This window comes from Carassius carassius, chromosome 38, assembly GCF_963082965.1.
Source record: "Carassius carassius chromosome 38, fCarCar2.1, whole genome shotgun sequence".
Taxonomy (NCBI): domain Eukaryota; kingdom Metazoa; phylum Chordata; class Actinopteri; order Cypriniformes; family Cyprinidae; genus Carassius; species Carassius carassius.
In genome coordinates this window covers 16,142,140-16,160,579 of record NC_081792.1, presented here as the reverse complement: position 1 = coordinate 16,160,579, position 18,440 = coordinate 16,142,140, and the positions used below count along the sequence as shown (strand labels likewise).

At 38.5% G+C, this 18,440-nt stretch overlaps 1 protein-coding gene across 7 annotated transcripts in view; it reads right to left on the bottom strand.

The window, feature by feature from the left end:
- Positions 1–18,440, bottom strand: part of LOC132119427 (membrane-associated guanylate kinase, WW and PDZ domain-containing protein 1-like) — a 134,441-nt gene that overhangs the window by 31,595 nt on the left and 84,406 nt on the right. For 4 of the 7 annotated variants that reach the window (XM_059529376.1, XM_059529371.1, XM_059529373.1 and 1 more), the window contains exons 3-11: positions 12,486–12,605; positions 11,295–11,501; positions 9,206–9,422; positions 8,188–8,270; positions 7,542–7,577; positions 4,508–4,565; positions 3,680–3,783; positions 2,486–2,602; positions 60–245 (exon numbers count right to left, since the gene is read on the bottom strand). In XM_059529376.1, coding sequence (XP_059385359.1) covers positions 60–245; positions 2,486–2,602; positions 3,680–3,783; positions 4,508–4,565; positions 7,542–7,577; positions 8,188–8,270; positions 9,206–9,422; positions 11,295–11,501; positions 12,486–12,605 — 1,128 coding nt within the window. The remainder of the gene's footprint in view (positions 1–59; positions 246–2,485; positions 2,603–3,679; positions 3,784–4,507; positions 4,566–7,541; positions 7,578–8,187; positions 8,271–9,205; positions 9,423–11,294; positions 11,502–12,485; positions 12,606–18,440) is intronic. The other 3 variants (XM_059529374.1, XM_059529377.1, XM_059529375.1) reach the window with 3 other exon arrangements.

Below are 18,440 nucleotides of genomic sequence, written 5' to 3'. Positions count from 1 at the left end.
CCCAAGAACAAAGGCTACAGCTCAAAGATGTGTTATGTGACCACAGTTTTCAGTTGTACCTGTTTCCATCTTTCCATCCAGGGCAGCTGGTCCATCAAGCACCAGACTCTTAATCTGCAGGAACTCATCTGGTTCGTCTCCTCCTACTACGGTGAAGCCAAACCCACGCCTACTCTTCTTCAGCTTGGTGTTAATGAATGTCCCCTTCAGTTCTGCAGGGTTCCTTGTGAAAAATGGCTTCCCTCCTGCAGTAAGAAAAGTGTTGCGCTATTTGTGAGCTATGGGAACATGTGAAAGTAAATCTGTTGGCCCCTCTGTATGAGATGATTACGGATACCTCTGTGTATTACAGCACAGCAAATCTTAAAAAAAACTTTTTTTTTCTCCAAGAGATTCAAGAAGAAGCCGTGCAACAAAGTTAACTTTACCAACCACTGTAATTAATTTGGCTTGACAAAAGGAGCATATTTTGTTTAGGTCTGCCTGGTTGTCTGTCTGTAAACTGTCTGTCTGTCTTTCTGTCTGTCTACTAACTGACTATCAATCTGTCTGTACCACAAAACTTAAATCTATCAATTTGGCAGTCTGTCCCTCTCTCTTTCTCTCTCTATCCATCAATCCATCTTAACACTTTATGGAATTTACAGTAAACAAACTAAAATAATCTAAATAAGCTTAAAACATTTAAAACTTTAATCTGTCATGTCAATATCAAAGACAAACCTTCCTTCCTTTTCTTTCTTTTTTTTTAAGAATTTCTGTCAAAAAGGAAATTACCATTGCGTTATTGTGAGAATAATTCTGTGAAATAAAGGTGTTGTGCATTATGGTTTTACAGCAAAATGGCCAAATGAATGTTAGTACAGTAGATGCATCAGCTGGCAATCAGTCCTAGATCAGAACAAAAGTGCTGTTAGTAAGTTAGAATGAGAGGAAAGAATAGAGGAGTGGGCACAGAAGAAGAATGTGATTGGCTAGACAGATGATTTATGATCTGTTCATCATGGTCTGTCATGACAGCAGGATCAGAGAAAGCTGCAGAGAAAGACACACTGTACCACGAATGCAAATGACTGGACATGAAAGACATGAAATATACAGTACAGACCAAAAGTTTGGACACACCTTGTCATTCAAAGAGTTTTCTTTATTTTCATGACTATGAAAATTGTAGAGTCACACTGAAGGCATCAAAACTATGAATTAACACATGTGGAATTATATATGGAATTATATACATAACAAAAAAGTGTGAAACAACTGAAAATATGTCATATTCTAGGTTCTTCAAAGTAGCCACCTTTTGCTTTGATTACTGCTTTGCACACTCTTGGCATTCTCTTGATGAGCTTCAAGAGGTAGTCACCTGAAATGTTCTTCCAACAGTCTTGAAGGAGTTCCCCGAGAGATGCTTAGCACTTGTTGGCCCTTTTGCCTTCAGTCTGCGGTCCAGCTCACCCCTAAACCATCTCGATTGGGTTCAGGTCCGGTGACTGTGGAGGCCAGGTCATCTGGCGCAGCACCCCATCTCTCTCCTTCTTGGTCAAACAGCCCTTGATGCCTTCAGTGTGACTCTACAATTTTCATAGTCATGAAAATAAAGAAAACTCTTTGAATGAGAAGGTGTGTCCAAACTTTTGGTCTGTACTGTACATATACATACATATATATATATATATATATATATATATATATATACATACATATATATATATATATATATATATATATATATATATATATATATATATATATATATATATATATATATATATATAATATACAATTGGGTACCAAACCTGAGACCACTAGTGGAAATGTGTTTATTTCTATTTTCTAATTTAATACAAATAGTTCATAAACAAATTATACTGTGATCATACAAAATTTGAGTGAAAACACAATTAATGTCAGAATGTTTTAGAACAGAAATAATGCACAGATATTTTTAATGGTTTAAATTGGACTTTTTTGAATCCCAGACTTTCAATATGGACTCTTATAAACCCATTGTATATAATCCCACATGTGTGCGTGTGTGTATAAATTTAAGGTCCAAGGTAAAGTTTCTTTCTTTAGAGCATCAGCCTTGGCTGGATTTACATGCGTCAAATCATTACAGATACAATCTTGTGAAACGACAGCATTTCTCTTCATTAATTCAACACATCCTTGACTTTGACCATAATGCATCTTTTGTATCTGACATTATAGAGAGCACCAGAGAAATTGAACGAGTGCCCACATGCAAATGCAAATGCAATATCTTCCACACAAAAAAAAGAGTGTTTGCTAAATCTTTAAATAAGCAGCTTATCGTCGGGTGTTCAGACAACACAGGGACACAAGAGACAGAGAGCTGAGGGAAGGAAAATTTGGAAAAAGTGAACAGGAGTGAGTGAATAGTGAATGTCCACAGAGGAATGCGCCACACACGGGTGTGTATGTATTTGTGTTACAAACAAAAAAAGGAGGCAGCACATACGTTTAGCCCCCAGTTGGGATGCTAGTGGAGGGGCGGTGCCAGGTTCTCTGTAAGTCTCTTGGTGGTTAGCAGCATAGCTCGCTAGCGGTGCTCCTGACGAATGCTCCTCTATCCATTCTGAAAGAGTGAAGGGGTGCACTTCCTTTTTTGTGTGTCTCTCAAGCCAGTCGCATTTCCTGTCTAATCAAACTAATACTGAGGCTGTGCAGCTGCCAGCTTTGGGCAGTTAGAGCCCCCTATGGTGTCCTTACTTCCTCTAGTTCTGTACTGTATCACAATCAGTGGCAGAATATGAGATACTTGAAATTGAGGGAGAAGAAGTTATTAGGTAATCAAGAAAGCAATATTCAGCTGAGTTGGCTGGGAACAAGATCAAGGACATGTCCCAGGATGACAACCTGCATTTCAGTACAACTTTCTAGACCATTTATAGAATGAGTAACCTTTAAAGTCAACATGAGCTCATAATCGACCCCATTCATTTTCTTAAAGGTAAAGTTTCAAACTCGTATGGCTTTCAGAATCAGTTTCTTTCTTTTTATTTCTTTTTCTTTTGTACATGCTACATAAGTATGTACTCAAAACTGTATGATTACCAACGTCCCTCAAAATATCTTCTTTTGTGTTCCGCAGATGTTATACAGGTTTGGAAAACACAAGTGTGAGTATATGGTGACAGAATTATTGGGTGAACTATCCTTTTAAAAAATTTCAATAAACTTCATTTTGACTTTAACGGCTATTACATTATGGACGTAAAATGGGTTGCAGATGGCATTTCATGTAGACTTCAATACTGGTTTCTCTTTGTTATTAACTAGTAATATCCTTATTTATATATTTACGGAAAAAAAAAAAAGAAGAAGAACTGGCCTAAAACATTTACATGTATACATTTAAATGCATCAAGTCATGTACTGAAATAAAAACATGTATATGCTTGATTTTAGACTTTTTGTTTTCTTTCAAGAATTAATTAGATTGATAAAAAAAACTAAACTAAAGCACTGTTTTAGCAGAAATGAATATAGCAAAATGAAATAATTAAAACAAATTTAAGCCATGAAAAGAATAACCATAATCCCACCATTCCAAAACCAAAAGCTGCAACAAAACTCTTAAATGGCAAACATGGATGATCACAAACATAAAAGAAAAAAAAAGAAATAACAGCATGTTGGGCCTGAAACGAACCTTGGATATACCGCTCACCTTCAGCGGGCTGAGACAGCTCCAGTTGCTTCTTTCTTTTAGCCTCCAGAATTGGGTTTTCATACTGCGTCTTCCTGTTAATATGACTAGAAGGTGGAGAAAGAGAGGTGATGAAGATGAGTAAGCAGAGGACACAGTCAATAACAGAACCGGGGGAGAAACAGGAAATAGAATGAGATGGCAGGTAAAGGTTGAGCAGAAGGACAGCAGGTAAGCAGACGAGAAATAAAGTGAATTAATTCAGAGAAAAGGCAATAACAGTGGCTTAAACTGTGGCTGAAAGCCTCTGAATTAATTTAAAATTCATTTAAACTGATAAAAAAGTCTGCTTTTCTCTCTCATCTTATGTTCTTAAAAGCAAAATCTCTCCGCCCGACTGGACAAGATCAATAAACAAAGATCAAAAGGCAAAAATAAAAGCACATCACCACATTTACCAAAAAATAAAGATCACACCCAGCTGCGATCCAGGCCACTTTCCAAATGGTCGGTGCAATTTACGAGGCAAATACTGCTCAAAATATACGCAAACATCTCCAATGACAAAGAAACGGAAGGCTTTCTGCCTCAGAGGCACTGCTTTGAAACAACATCAAAACATATGAATGCATTCATATTTATGCGCTACAAACCCAAGGGTCCCTCTGAAGGGGAGGGAAAGAGAGAGAACCAGATTTCAAAATGGTAACAGTAACAAAGGGTGTATACAGCCAAAACAGAACAGGCCCAATTGAAAAATGGAAGTTTGATGTTTCAGGATGAGGTCATATATTAAAGATGATTTGAAGGTAATATTAAAGAGTCACTTACTCAACATAATACACCCCGTACACTGGATCATCAATCTTCTCCCAGCCTGTGGGCAGCTCTGGAAAAGGAGCAAAACAGAAGACATTTTCAACTCATTAGAACTCATTTAATAAGGCTTTTATCAAGTTCCATCCCAAAGTAGACACTGCTTCAATATCCAAGGAATTCCATATTAATTGAGACGAAAAGATGCACAACATGTCTTCTCTAGAACAATAGAATAATCATGAAAAGGCTCAGGTGCATATGAAAATATAGCTTTTTTTTACCATAGCTATGCCTGTTTAGGCAGAAATGTCCTAATGCCTGGGAGATGCCACAGAGATGTTGTGCCTGCAGCACACAGGAAATTCATCACAACACCTCCCATAAAGAAACTTTTCTAATTGGCCAATGAAAGCGGCCCACATTTATAATTTTTTTGTGAAAGCAAGAACTTGTAATCTCTCCGCAGCAGCAATAGCAAATTTGGCTGACTCCCGCACTGTTCAAATGAATCTATAAATGTCATCCAACACCAATTACTTACAAATAACAATCTGCTTGTGAACGGTTCTCTCAGCAGTCTCTTTCTCGTGTATCTTCACCCTTCCTGATCTTTCAAGAGTTTAACATAATTAATCAACAAGTCAAGTGTTTTTGTCAGGTGAAATTCACACTACAGGAATTTTTCCACTGGTATCTGCAGGATGTTTTAGATCAGATTTAAGACTTTTTAGGACCTGCACAAATAAAATTAATATCATATGAGCTTCTATTAACTTCTTGTCGATCCACCACTTCACATTTAAAACACTGTTTGTTTGCTGCATAAAAATATTGTTAGATTTTTGCATTGATCTGAATAAAAAAAGCAGAAGGGCTTATTGAAAAATGCTAATTCATTCTCTGCGAGCAGGTGCCGCTTTCGGAGCAGCAGAAATATAGCGGTTTCCCAGGCAATGGCAGTTCAGAGAAGAGCGCAGCATCTGACGTTGAAACATGCAGCAGTCATTTTTATTCACTGAAATTATATACTTTTGAAGTTTAATCATTACATTAAGCCGTACCGCAATTCTGGTCTTTCCGTCCACAAATTGAAGACCTCTTGAAATCATTTAAGACATTTTATGGACCCACGGAAACCCTGATTTGCACAAATGGGTAAAAGACAATCTGTCACAAAATCTTTGCTATGCTTGATAAAGGTGAAGTGTGTAATTTGGGGGGAATGCCTATAGCTAAGCATTTTGTAGGTTGATTTACCCAAAAGTGTAAACACTGTAATGCTGTGGAGCTTTCAAAACATTAGTTGCATCCCAGATGATACATACAGTACTATATACATTATACAAAGTATTAGTCATCCAGCATTTAAGTCAGAATCATCTGGGAATCACACACTACAAAATGAATCTCGCAAACTCAGAAAGGTAACACACCTATTGAACTGTTAGCAGCAGATCACATAGCTATACGGGCTCAACCAATGGCATGAGTCTGAGGGCGGGATTATATGTTTGTCTGACCAATAGCGGCAAAAGTGAGTATTTGGGAAACCTGTTTAAACCATTATTATTTTGGCAATTATTAACTGCTAACACTTTAAAATAAGGTCCTATTACTTAATATTAGTTAATGCTTTAACTAACATTAACTAACAATGAGCAATACATTTGATTATTGATCTCATGTAATGTCAAGTAATAAAAATAAATATTAGTTCCATGTTTGGTCTATTAAATAAAAATAATAACAGATAACTTTATCTTTTATGCATTTTAATAATGCATTAGTAAATGCTGCAATTAACATCAACTAAGATTATTTAATGTTTTAGAAGTATTTTAAATGAGTTATGTTAACTAATCTAGTTATCTAATAGAACCTTAATGTTAATCTTTTTTGTAGTTGCCTTTCAAAATAGTTTAATGAAAAATTAGAAATTCACCAACTATATAATAAATAATAAAATATATAATACAATATAAATTATCCATTATATATATATATATATATATATATATATATATATATATATATATATATATATATATATATATATATATATGTGTGTGTGTGTGTGTGTGTGTGTGTGTGTGTGTGTGTGTGTGTATGTGTATATATATATATATATATATATATATATATTTATATTGTCAGTTGAAGAGAATGAAGAAGAGAGCATAACTGCCCACCAAAAGCAACTGCTACAAAGTACGTCCTTGTCCTTCCCCCACATCATTACTGCGACTGTGTGACTGACAAATTGGCCATTAATCTGTTTGCATCCCATTTTACCTCCCTACAGGAACAGGTCTCTACTGAGCGACCGGATGCTCTTATACCTACTGCCCACATCCTGCAGTCATGGCATCAATTTAATAGCTCTGATTTCTCAAATCAATAGCTATTGACCGTGCTTTTCCAATCAGCCCAGACACAAACACAGGGCTTCTCAGGGCCACTGCCTGCATCACATAATCCATTCCTAATGATGAATCAGCCCTTCACTTACAGCAGAGTGAGCTCTATGTGCTAATACAGTGGGCTCTGATGATGGTGAAACTGAATAAAGCAACAAACACTGATTTGACTGTCACCGTTAGCTCTACATAATACTTTCGGATCTCTTGAGCTATTTGCATGCATAATGAAAACGGAACAACTCCCACCTGCGAGAGTCCTGAGTTAAACACTGCAAATGCTTTAGCGGTTGAAATAGTAACAATGAATATTTTATATCATGCAGTGCAATGACAACATAACTGAACCTTATTTGAAAGTAATGAAATGTGTTATACGGTCATTCCAAAATGAAAACCAAAGAACTAGATGACAGCAGTACTGAAACACGGCGGTGCATCAGGTGTACTCTGGTTAGACTTTACAATTTGCACTCATCTGGGATCAATTGTGAGGTCAGTTTCCACAGTCAGTTTCAGGTTTTGAGAGAAAACAACTGGTTCTAAAGCAGCACAGTAGGATTGATCTACTCCAAAAAACATGCTGGTTGTGTGTCTAAGGGTGTTTCCCTTGTGTAATAGTGGCCTACCTAGATCATTGTCCAGTTCCTCTGTATGTACCCCTTCTTCTCAAGAGGGAGTAAAAGGGGTGTGCACAAAGTGGGGCGAGAAAAAGAGAGGAAGGTTGTCAGAGAGGCAGAGAGGGTTACTTAAAAAAAAAAAAAAAAAAAAAAATATTATATATTATAATTATGCCACCATATTATATACACAGTTTAAATGATTATTTTCTAATGATAAAATGCAAAAATTGTGGCATTTATTAATTGCAAAATGATCACAAAACTGCTCTGGAAATCATTCCAGGTTCCACTGCATAGGACACCTGGTTACAGAGGTTCAGTGGAGTTATTTGTTTTTGTGTGAGAAGATTCAATATAATCCAGACCCTCCTTGTAGCATTATAGCAACTGCCTTAGTCTATTTGTCACAAGGTGAGAGTGGCTGTTATAGCTGTGACAGCTCGAGAGCGCCATCTACTGGCACTCATGAGATCACAATGGATGACTGGAGGGCTTGAGTTATTGAGTTCAGTTTCTGTTATTTACAGAAACTGTTTGAAACTGTATTTGCTATCGTGACACAGATATTATTTCACATTTTAGATTTGCAACACTAAAAGCTTATGTATGCACAACGCATGTAATCAAAAAATGACAAAAACACATATCATACCATCATCTTCACATTCCTCCAGGGGTTTCTGAGGTTTGTCCAGGCATCGGGGGTCTATCCAGGATGTTGTCTTTGTGTTGTGGCTAAGAGTAGATGCAGAACACAGACAGTGAGGCATTGTTCTAGAAGATGCCAGCAGAACAACATCCTGTGGTCTCTTTTCTGCATCCCAGCAGGCAGGAAAACATATACTAAAGATACCACAATGTTTGATACTTCCTGTCTTGAGATCTGAAAAACTGCCAGTAGCAATAGAACTTAAAATAAGAAACACAAAACTACTGTATCCTCAGCTATTTATAGTGCAGTCTGTGTCTATACATAAAAATAGTAGACAGATTGCGCTTACAAGAAGTATTCGACCAATTTTGGGTCGCATGAGGTCGCAGTTTAACATGTATGTATTTCATTGCATTAGATGCAAAAGATCAAACCACCTGTGATCTCCAAACTAATGAACTTTTCTTCTGCTTTCATTTTGGTATGGAGGCCCGAATGTGACAAACATTTGAGAAATCACAAAACAAATCAACATCAACAAGAAATTATCTACATGTTGAAAAAAAATATTAATATAAATGATTTATTTAATAAGTTTAGATATGAATATATATATGCTACTAATAATTAACAGCTATTCTAATGAAAATACAGCTATTCTAATTCATGATTTTTAAATTTCATTACATTTCAATTATATCCATATCTGCAATAACTTGAATTTTAATTAATTAATTTTTTTAATTCTAATTTAAAAAAAATAAATAATTTTTTATTTAGTTCTTATTTATTTTTGCCTTTTCCTTATTCGTTTTAGTTTTTAATCTATTTAAAACTGACTTCACATATTTCATGCATATTTCATAAGCATGAAATATAAAAAAATAAAAACACTACTTGGGTTGATTTTTTTGCATTATTTATGCAGACATTCATGTATTTTTCAAATCCAAAAGCTTTTCATGGCCACTGTAAATGTCCGTCCAATAAAAGTATATGACCAGCAGTTAGTTCTTACTCTATAAAGTAGACCTCTCCGTTCTCAGTGTAGGCCATTTCCCAGTTTTCCGGCAGAGGCCCCAGAGGGTCCTCTTCCGTGGGATAGCCGGGGTGTGTGTGTGTATTCTGAGAGCTCTCCGTGGTTGACGCCGAGGTGTTGTTGAGCACGTATGGTTGAACGTGGTCACGGGCAAAGGGAGGCACAGGGGGGTGGTCGTCCAGTTCACTCGAGTCTCCTGCATGCACACAGAAGATTAGTACACAAATGCAGACCCTCTGAGTTCAACGTGAGAATCTGGTTGAGAAATGCATCCTAAATGAATATGGCAATGTACTCTTGCTAATGCTAATGGTTTGGAGAGTGGCACCGGGCCACCTCTCTCTCACTTCCTGTAAACTCTGGAGTGACCAAACACTATTCACCCTCTACTTTACACAAATACACAAACCGACACCAGGCTGTTTGACACTTTCCCACCCACTCCAAAAAAATTGAATCACCAACATCCCCTCAAATCAATAAGAGTGAAAACCGTTAAAACTTAACCTTCTTGAAGAGGTGAGGAATCTAAACAAATCGACTCTCAAATACATTGGGCATGCCTCAATACATGTGGCATGCCTGACTGAATTAGCTGCTTTAAATCAAACCACTCTGCCAAATGAAAGGAGTGAACCTGTATGAATAGCATAGCTTATTGCCTTTTTAAATCAAGGGCCCTAAAAATCAACTTGGATATTGAACATAACATGCAATATAAAATATTATAATATAGCCAAACATACTCTTGATTAAAATACACAACTACAGTCTGGAGTATGGATTGGAAAAACGGCATAATGCTTCGTTATAATGCTTACAAAGACCAGCTTGTAGAATCAGGAGCAGGCATCTACTGGTATTTACTATTATTCAGCAAGGGTGCATTAAATTGATCAAAAGTGACAGTAAAGATATTTATAACTTTACAAAAAAAAATGATAATATTATTTCTAATAAATACTGTTCTTCAGTACTTTCTGTTTATAAAAAAAAATCCTGGAAAAGAAATGCATCACGGATTCCACAAAAAAAAAACATTCAACATTGAAAACAATAATAATAAATGTTTCTCGGGCATCAAATCGCCATATTAGAATAATTTCTGAAGGATCATGTGACACTAAAGACTGTAGTAGTGATGCTGAAAATTCAGCTTTGCAATCACAAGAATAAATTACATTTTAAAATATATAAAAAATTATACTGAAAAACAGTTTATATAATTGTAAACACATTTAACAAAATAGCTTATTTTAATGTATTTTTGATCAAAGATATAGTGCACATAAGAGACTTCTTAAAAAAAAAGATTTTGAACAACAGCGTATACATAATTCACTGTCAGTGTCTTACTTCATGTTGATAAAGCACAAAAACGTTTTTAAAAAACATGTCTGAACAAAGACACTGCTTCCGAATGTACTCCTAGTTTTTGATCAGACAGCAAACATGACATTTAGAATGCTCAATGCTCGAGCAGCTGTATTAACTGAACTTCAGATGTGTACACCTTCTACCTACTCAGATGAGGAAAATGTCTTTGGTGAAGTCTCAAACCCTTCTTTTAGCACAACGGTTGATTAACAGGTGAACAGGTGGTGCTTTATTGTTGTCCAGGACCAAACGGAATATATTTGAATTCGTAATATAATGCAATGTGGACATTTGCACTGATCTTTGATTCGAGCAATAAAACCACATCACAAAACTGTTGAAACCTGTAATTAGTGCTGCTCACTTTTATTAGATTACAAAGACATCATGCGGCTATCTATTTCATAGACAGATGTCTTCTAACAACACCACAAAACGCAACCCTCTCAATACTCTGATACAGAGTGTAAAAGTTGGCAGCGCATAACTGTTGGATCAATAAATAAAGATGAGAAGAGTCCATCTTGGTGTTTTCGAACACAAACAAAACCCTCTACCAGAGCCAGATGGCGCTCTTTCCCCCTTCCTCCCTGAATCACAATGGTGAAGGAAGAGGAAAGCAACAGAGGCATCCCTCCTCCCTTCTCCCATGTGCCAGACAGAAACTCAAACAAATCGGCTCGCTGCTGACCTGTGAAGCTACTGTTCATTTCAGGAACCTCATCATCATCCTCAGTCTCTGTAGGCACTATTCCAGCATTTTGCATCTCATTGTAGGACTTAGTGCGGCGTGGGGTTGACTGCTGGGAACCAGGAAGGCTGTCTTGCAGAGCATCGCCAGTAATCACTTTCCCACTAGGGGGCTGGCTGGGCGGCTTGGGTGTTCCATAATAGTTACCTAGGCAACAAGAGGATATTACCAGCATTCAGATCAGGAGGGTTAAAGGAAATGCAAGACATGATGATGTGGGGTTTTGAAAATGCTCTATTATGAAAATGACTGCTTGTCTTCATGAAGTTTATGCAAGGGAGATACCATTATCAGTGTTGTCTGGACAATCAGGCAGCATTGTTTAAGGGTAATGAGTGTACACAATGGACAGAGCTGTCTGTCTGAAAGAAAAGCCCTCCACATTATTAAATTAGCGCAATACTTTAGAATTAAGCCGCACCAAGCCGAGTGGTAAACCTTAATATTAATTAAAAGATTCATTTTGACAAAACTACGGAGCCCAGGAGATGACATGGTCAGTTCACTTAGTTTTGTCGTGATATGTTGTGGCCATGACAAAACTAAGTGAACTGACCATGTCATCTCCTGTGCACTGTACATTATTATTTATATATTATTATACATTATTAACAAAAATTACAATGTTAAATAAATAAGAATTATTAAGCGTATCCACTATTTCTAGGTCACCCATTAAATAAGTAAATTTTTATGACACCGATAATCTGAAAATATGGGATTAAAAATGTATTATATAAAAATGTTAAACAAAAATTATGAAATCAAATAGATAAATACTGAGTTTCTGCACTATTTCTGGGTCACTAATCAAATAAGTAGTTTTGAACATGTAACTATGTACAAAAGGTCAGATTTTCACCTTATGGGCCAAATGTGCCATCCTGCAATCCACAGCTACTGTGAGCTGTCATTGATGTAAGAGCACTGCCTTAGTTTATCACAACTAAACCTTTATAACATTTAGTATGAGATACAAAATCCCAAGTTATGCAATGGATAATAGTAACTACTGCATGTATTTATTTTTGTTCTGCATGGGAAAAAAAACCTCAAAACACTGTGTACACATATAACATTTTACTTTTTTTAAAACTATGACAAGTAACATAGTAACATATAAATGTTTACCTTCATAAGATCCAATCTCCAGCAGTGTCCCACTCTGTTCAAGCTTCAGAAACTCGTCCACTGTCAAATAATTATAATCTACTCCTGGCACCTCTCCGTCACGAGGGGTGCGGGTTGTACCTGTGACAAGCAAAAAAATACACAGAACCCATAAGATACTGACAACATGAAACTTCTAATTTATGCTTAAAACCACATAAACACCATGTCTATGATTACCACCTAAACCAGGGCCAACAACAACCACATGCTACAGTATACAGGCTCCTGGAAGCCAATCTCTGGGTGTGAAATCAGTGTGAGAGTGCTTTGCACAGCTAAAAGTGAAGATGTTGTAACACCTTGATGATAATTGGTTGTAGGAGAGCAAAGTGTGGCTCCAATCCCCACTGTATTGCTGTAACTACATATTAGATTAAAGCAGCTTTAGAGATCAAAGAGTCCATATGACTGCTCTGCCTCCTCTATCACATTCCCTTACACCCCGTTTAGACTTTCTATTAAAATCAGTCTCAGGCGATCCAATCACAAATGGTCAGTGCTAAATTCATGTGTAAAAAGGGTTCAAATACATCCCAGACAACAGTAAACCAGAACACTGACCCGTCAATCAACGATGCATCTAGACAAGGGCTTTAAATGATAAGTGGAACTTTAAATCATGTGCCAAGGCCTTCAAAATGTACTGTTTTTGTATCCATGTTGGTTTCATATAGTTTAAAAGCATATGACTTACACCATTTTCAAAAATAGTTTCAATTTAATGTGTAATCAGTGAATAAACATTTTCCTTACCCTTGAATTCACTAAAACACATATATATTTTAAATATTTTATTACAAATATCATGAACTAATTCATAAATATCACTGAGTTTTTACTGTATCTTTTCATAGGGTCAGATAAATAGGTCTAGGTATTACAAAAAAGAAGATCATTCCATTCCTCTTAATACCAGGTGTAAACAAAGCTTCACGTATTTCCTTTTTTCCTTTCTTTCTCCACACAACCTAATGTAATGTACTCTGATAACCCAAGAGCATGTTTATTAGACACCATGATCGATCATATTATCCATCCACACACACACAACGCTCATACAGATTGAAGTGTATTTGCCACTTGTGTTATATCTGTAATCAATATCTCAGCTGTCATAAATCAAGTCTTATCAACGCGACTGTATTTATTTGCACTTGGACACTGGGGTCTTCTGCAGCGATTCACGATGCTGAAGGATAAGACGGTGGGCTGGCAGTCACCGCATGTCTCACACTCTCATCCTCTTGCGTGCTGTATCTCCCAATCATTTGATGGAGCTGATGAATAGCTGATATAAATAGCACCCCACAATGGGAGATGCTCTTTGGCAGCCATCTTAGTGACACTGGTGATAAATCAAAGATTTGATGATAACTCAGTTTTCTCAACAACCTCACAATGTAATATTCTCTTTGGTTTACAGGCCCTCTCGGTAGCGACTAGTGTAAAACACAAGCCCCAAAATGGATGCTATGCAAAGCCTGTGTGTCACTTAGCCTTCCCCTGGCCATGGGGTATTGGGGCAAAAATTCCACTTAATTGGACAAAAATGCCCCTGCACAAACAAATGTAATCTATTACGTCAGTTGCTGATAAATTAATAGAAAGTGATTTGCTCATGTTTCACTGTATTTGATTTTAGGCGTTTTTACAGTGTTAAGAATTATAACCAATCACACACAATTCTGTTGAGCTTAGGAATGCAATGGCCAATCAGAGGCGTTCAGATGAGTCATCGCTGAAACTCATCAGCTTTGTTTGAATATGTGCACATTCGATGACTGAATACCGCAAATTCTCTCATCATAAACAACAAAGCGCAGATGTACATACAATGTAAGTATGGGATTAATTTAGCAGGGTAGACAGCTTCAGTGATAATAACGATAGTTTTAAGCCATTCAAACGTGAGACACATGAAAGAGATCTCAGTGCGGTACTCGTGCGCTGTGATCGACAGTTTCTGTTTGCAGGCAAAAAGCCGCATCTCAGACAGTGTATGCGAGAACCAAATTTATTAGAGTTCTCTTTCACGTTTTCTTGACCAAATGCACACAAAATTATATCCGAATAACAATCTTGATGTGTATCCACATAAACATGTATTGTTTCCAAACCACTCTTCACCCCTGTGACAAGTGGGGTGGGGCCGAGAGCTGGTGGAGTGATTCGGAAATAAGAGTGACACCTGCGCCACTCACCGGTCTCGAGTCCCACGGAGGTGATCGGAAGGATACAAAAAAGGAACGACGACAGTGAAGGATGAGAGAGGACCAGGCCTGGATTTTATTTTGTGTTTGGTTTTTGTTTATGCACGGCAGTCGTCCGTGAGGGGTTTTTGTTTTTTGTTTATTTTATTGTTAAAGTCTTGATTTGAGTGTTCATCAGTTCCCGTCTCCTTCTTCCCATGATTGTGAAGTTTTTATAATATCACAACCCCGAACCAGCAGGTTCCGGTCTTCCACCCGTAACGGTAGTAGCCTACTGCTCAGTCTCAGTCTTTACTGCTCACTTATTATGGGCTCAACAGTTCTTTTAAGTTCATCTCGCTCAAAATAAAAACAAACGTGTTCAAAAAGTAAAGAAATGCTTATATTACTTCACTGGCCAATGGAGCCATAACAAAACAAAACATTAACAAAACATACTTTTTTCTTTAAAACGGTTAAATTAATTGTTTAATATATTTTTTTTAGTAAAATGGAATTCAGTTTACTAAATGATGTAAACTTGACTGACTGCTTCACTTCCACTTTAAAGGCATATTTGTGTTGTTTATTATTTATTTTTATTTATACTATTTGTCATTTTTGTGCAATTACTTGCCTGTCAGTCAAGTTTGTGGCAGAACATTTTGCAGTGTTTATATGTTTATTACTTCAGATAATTAATTAAAATAGAAGTTTAATTTCATAAAGCACCCTAGTTCTGCTCCTATGAACAATAAATAGAAAACAAAGCACTTTAATTTCACACTTAACACAACATGCACAAATATGAACCAATGTCACTACTGCAAGCAGAAAAACATATCCACAAATATATCAATTAGTGATGGTAAGATTCACATATTTGCATCAGTTCATCTGCATAAAAGTAAAAAATGTGATGCACTGATTTAAAAAAGTGTGTATCAGATACAAGTTGGCATTTGTATCATGATGCATCATTTCTAACATATGCATCGGTAAAAAAATATGTATTTATATATAATTATTAGTAGATGATTAGCAGATTAGTATTTATATATGATTTACAGTAGAGGTGGGGAGCTGTTGACCTCAACTGGGGATGTCGTTGGACGGTGGAAGGAATACTTCGAGGATCTCCTCAATCCCGCTGTCACGTCTTCCATTGAGGAAGCAGAGGCTGAGGGCTCAGATGTGGACTCGTCCATCACCCAAGCTGAAGTCACCGAGGTAGTCAAGAAACTCCTCGGTGGCAAGGCACCGGGGGTGGATGAGATCCGCCCTGAGTACCTCAAGTCTCTGGATGTTGTGGGGCTGTCTTGGCTGACACGCCTCTGCAGCATCGCGTGGCAGTCGGGGACGGTGCCTCTGGGATGGCAGACCGGGGTGGTGGTCCCTCTTTTTAAGAAGGGGGACCGGAGGGTGTGTTCCAACTACAGGGGGATCACACTTCTCAGCCTCCCTGGGAAAGTCTATGCCAGGGTACTGGAGAGGAGAATCCGGCCGATAGTAGAACCTCGGATTCAGGAGGAACAGTGTGGTTTTCGTCCAGGCCGTGGAACACTGGACCAGCTCTATACCCTCTACGGGGTGCTGGAGGGTTCATGGGAGTTTGCCCAACCAGTCCACATGTGCTTTGTGGATTTGGAGAAGGCATTCGACTGTGTCCCTCGCGGCGGCCTGTGGAGGGTGCTCCGGGAGTATGGGGTCCGGGGCCCTTTGCTAAGGGCTATCCGGTCCCTGTACGACCGGAGCAGGAGCTTGGTTCGTATTGCCAGCAGTAAGTCAGACTTGTTCCCGGTGCGTGTTGGACTCCGGCAGGGCTGCCCTTTGTCGCCGGTTCTGTTCATGATTTTTATGGACAGAATTTCTAGGCGCAGCCAGGGGCCGGAGGGGGTCAGGTTTGGTGACAACACGATTTCGTCTCTGCTCTTTGCGGATGATGTTGTCGTGTTGGCTCCATCAAGCCAGGACCTTCAGCATGCACTGGGACGGTTTGCCGCCGAGTGTGAAGCGGCTGGGATGAGAATCAGCACCTCCAAATCCGAGGCCATGGTCCTCAGTCGGAAAAGGGTGGCTTGCCCACTTCAGGTTGGTGGAGAGTTCCTGCCTCAAGTGGAGGAGTTTAAGTATCTTGGGGTCTTGTTCACGAGTGAGGGAAGGATGGAACGGGAGATTGACAGACGGATCGGTGCAGCTTCTGCAGTAATGCGGTCGATGTACCGGTCTGTCGTGGTGAAGAAAGAGCTGAGCCGCAAGGCGAAGCTCTCGATTTACTGGTCAATCTACGTTCCTACTCTCACCTATGGTCATGACCGAAAGGACAAGATCCCGGATACAGGCGGCCGAAATAAGCTTTCTCCGCAGGGTGGCTGGGCGATCCCTTAGAGATAGGGTGAGAAGCTCAGTCACCCGGGAGGAGCTCAGAGTAGAGCCGCTGCTCCTCCACATCGAGAGGGGTCAGCTGAGGTGGCTCGGGCATCTGTTCCGGATGCCTCCTGGACGCCTTCCCGGGAAGGTGTTCCGGGCGCGTCCCACTGGGAGGAGACCCCGGGGGAGACCTAGGACACGCTGGAGAGACTATGTCTCCCGGCAGGCCTGGGAACGCCTCGGTGTCCCCCCAGAAGAGCTGGAGGAAGTGTCTAGGGAGAGGGAAGTCTGGGGTTCTCTGCTTAGACTGCTGCCCCCGCGACCCGGCCCCGGATAAGCGGAAGAAGATGGATGGATGGATGGATGGATTAGTAGATGCATTATACTTTTATTATTTACAAAATGACCAAAATTTGTGACCAATATTTTATATGTAGATTGATTTATCCTCTCTAAACCGTTTCTCAAGTGCATTCTCTCATCATCACTCACTGATGCTACATGAATATGACACATCACAACACTACGAGACCGAGGCATGTCCTGAGAGTCACACAGAATATAGATTAACATGGCTGAGGCAGAGCTGCAGCTCCCACCAAATTATAACAATAAAACTAAATAAAAGCAAACTATCTGTACCCTATTGAATTGCATACCATCATATTTCTTTTTCCCCATTGCATCGCTTGCATTGCAGATTTCACTGCATCGTAATAGGGGTGAGTCGTATCGCATCGGTAGCTGCTTCACATGTATATTTAATCTATTGTATTAATGGCTATACATCGAGATGCGTATCACATCAGCCTCAGTTATGGAGATGAACATCTCTAATATAAATAGCATGACTGTCACATGATTATGTATTTTCTTGTTGCTAGGGACAACCCTTGAAGCAGCCTCATCTCTCATTTCTGAGGGGATCAAACCATTGCATATCACACACTATGCCAAACAGTGAAGATTGTGTGCAAATCAACAGCCTCAAAAATAAATATAAAGGCAAAGTCAAGCACCTGTGTGAACTTTTATATCAGGCACACGATAGGTTTTCTTGTCTCTGAGAGCATTTGCTAAATAACTTTTATTGTTATGTATTATATGAACTTGTTACTGATGCATGATATATGCATAAAAGTCAATGTTTACCATTAAGTTCACCAAAGTGTTTTTAGCCAGCTGAAAACGCCAAGCTGTGAGCGCTTTAGAGCCCTTCTGCAGCGCTGCGTTTTCAGTTATTAAGATGCTTTGGTTATTGTGATACGATGTCTCTGCTAAAGTAATATGGCAAATGTATTGTGAATTACATTTTTCTACAAGCATTATTTTTCATACCAATATTGTGGTAGTC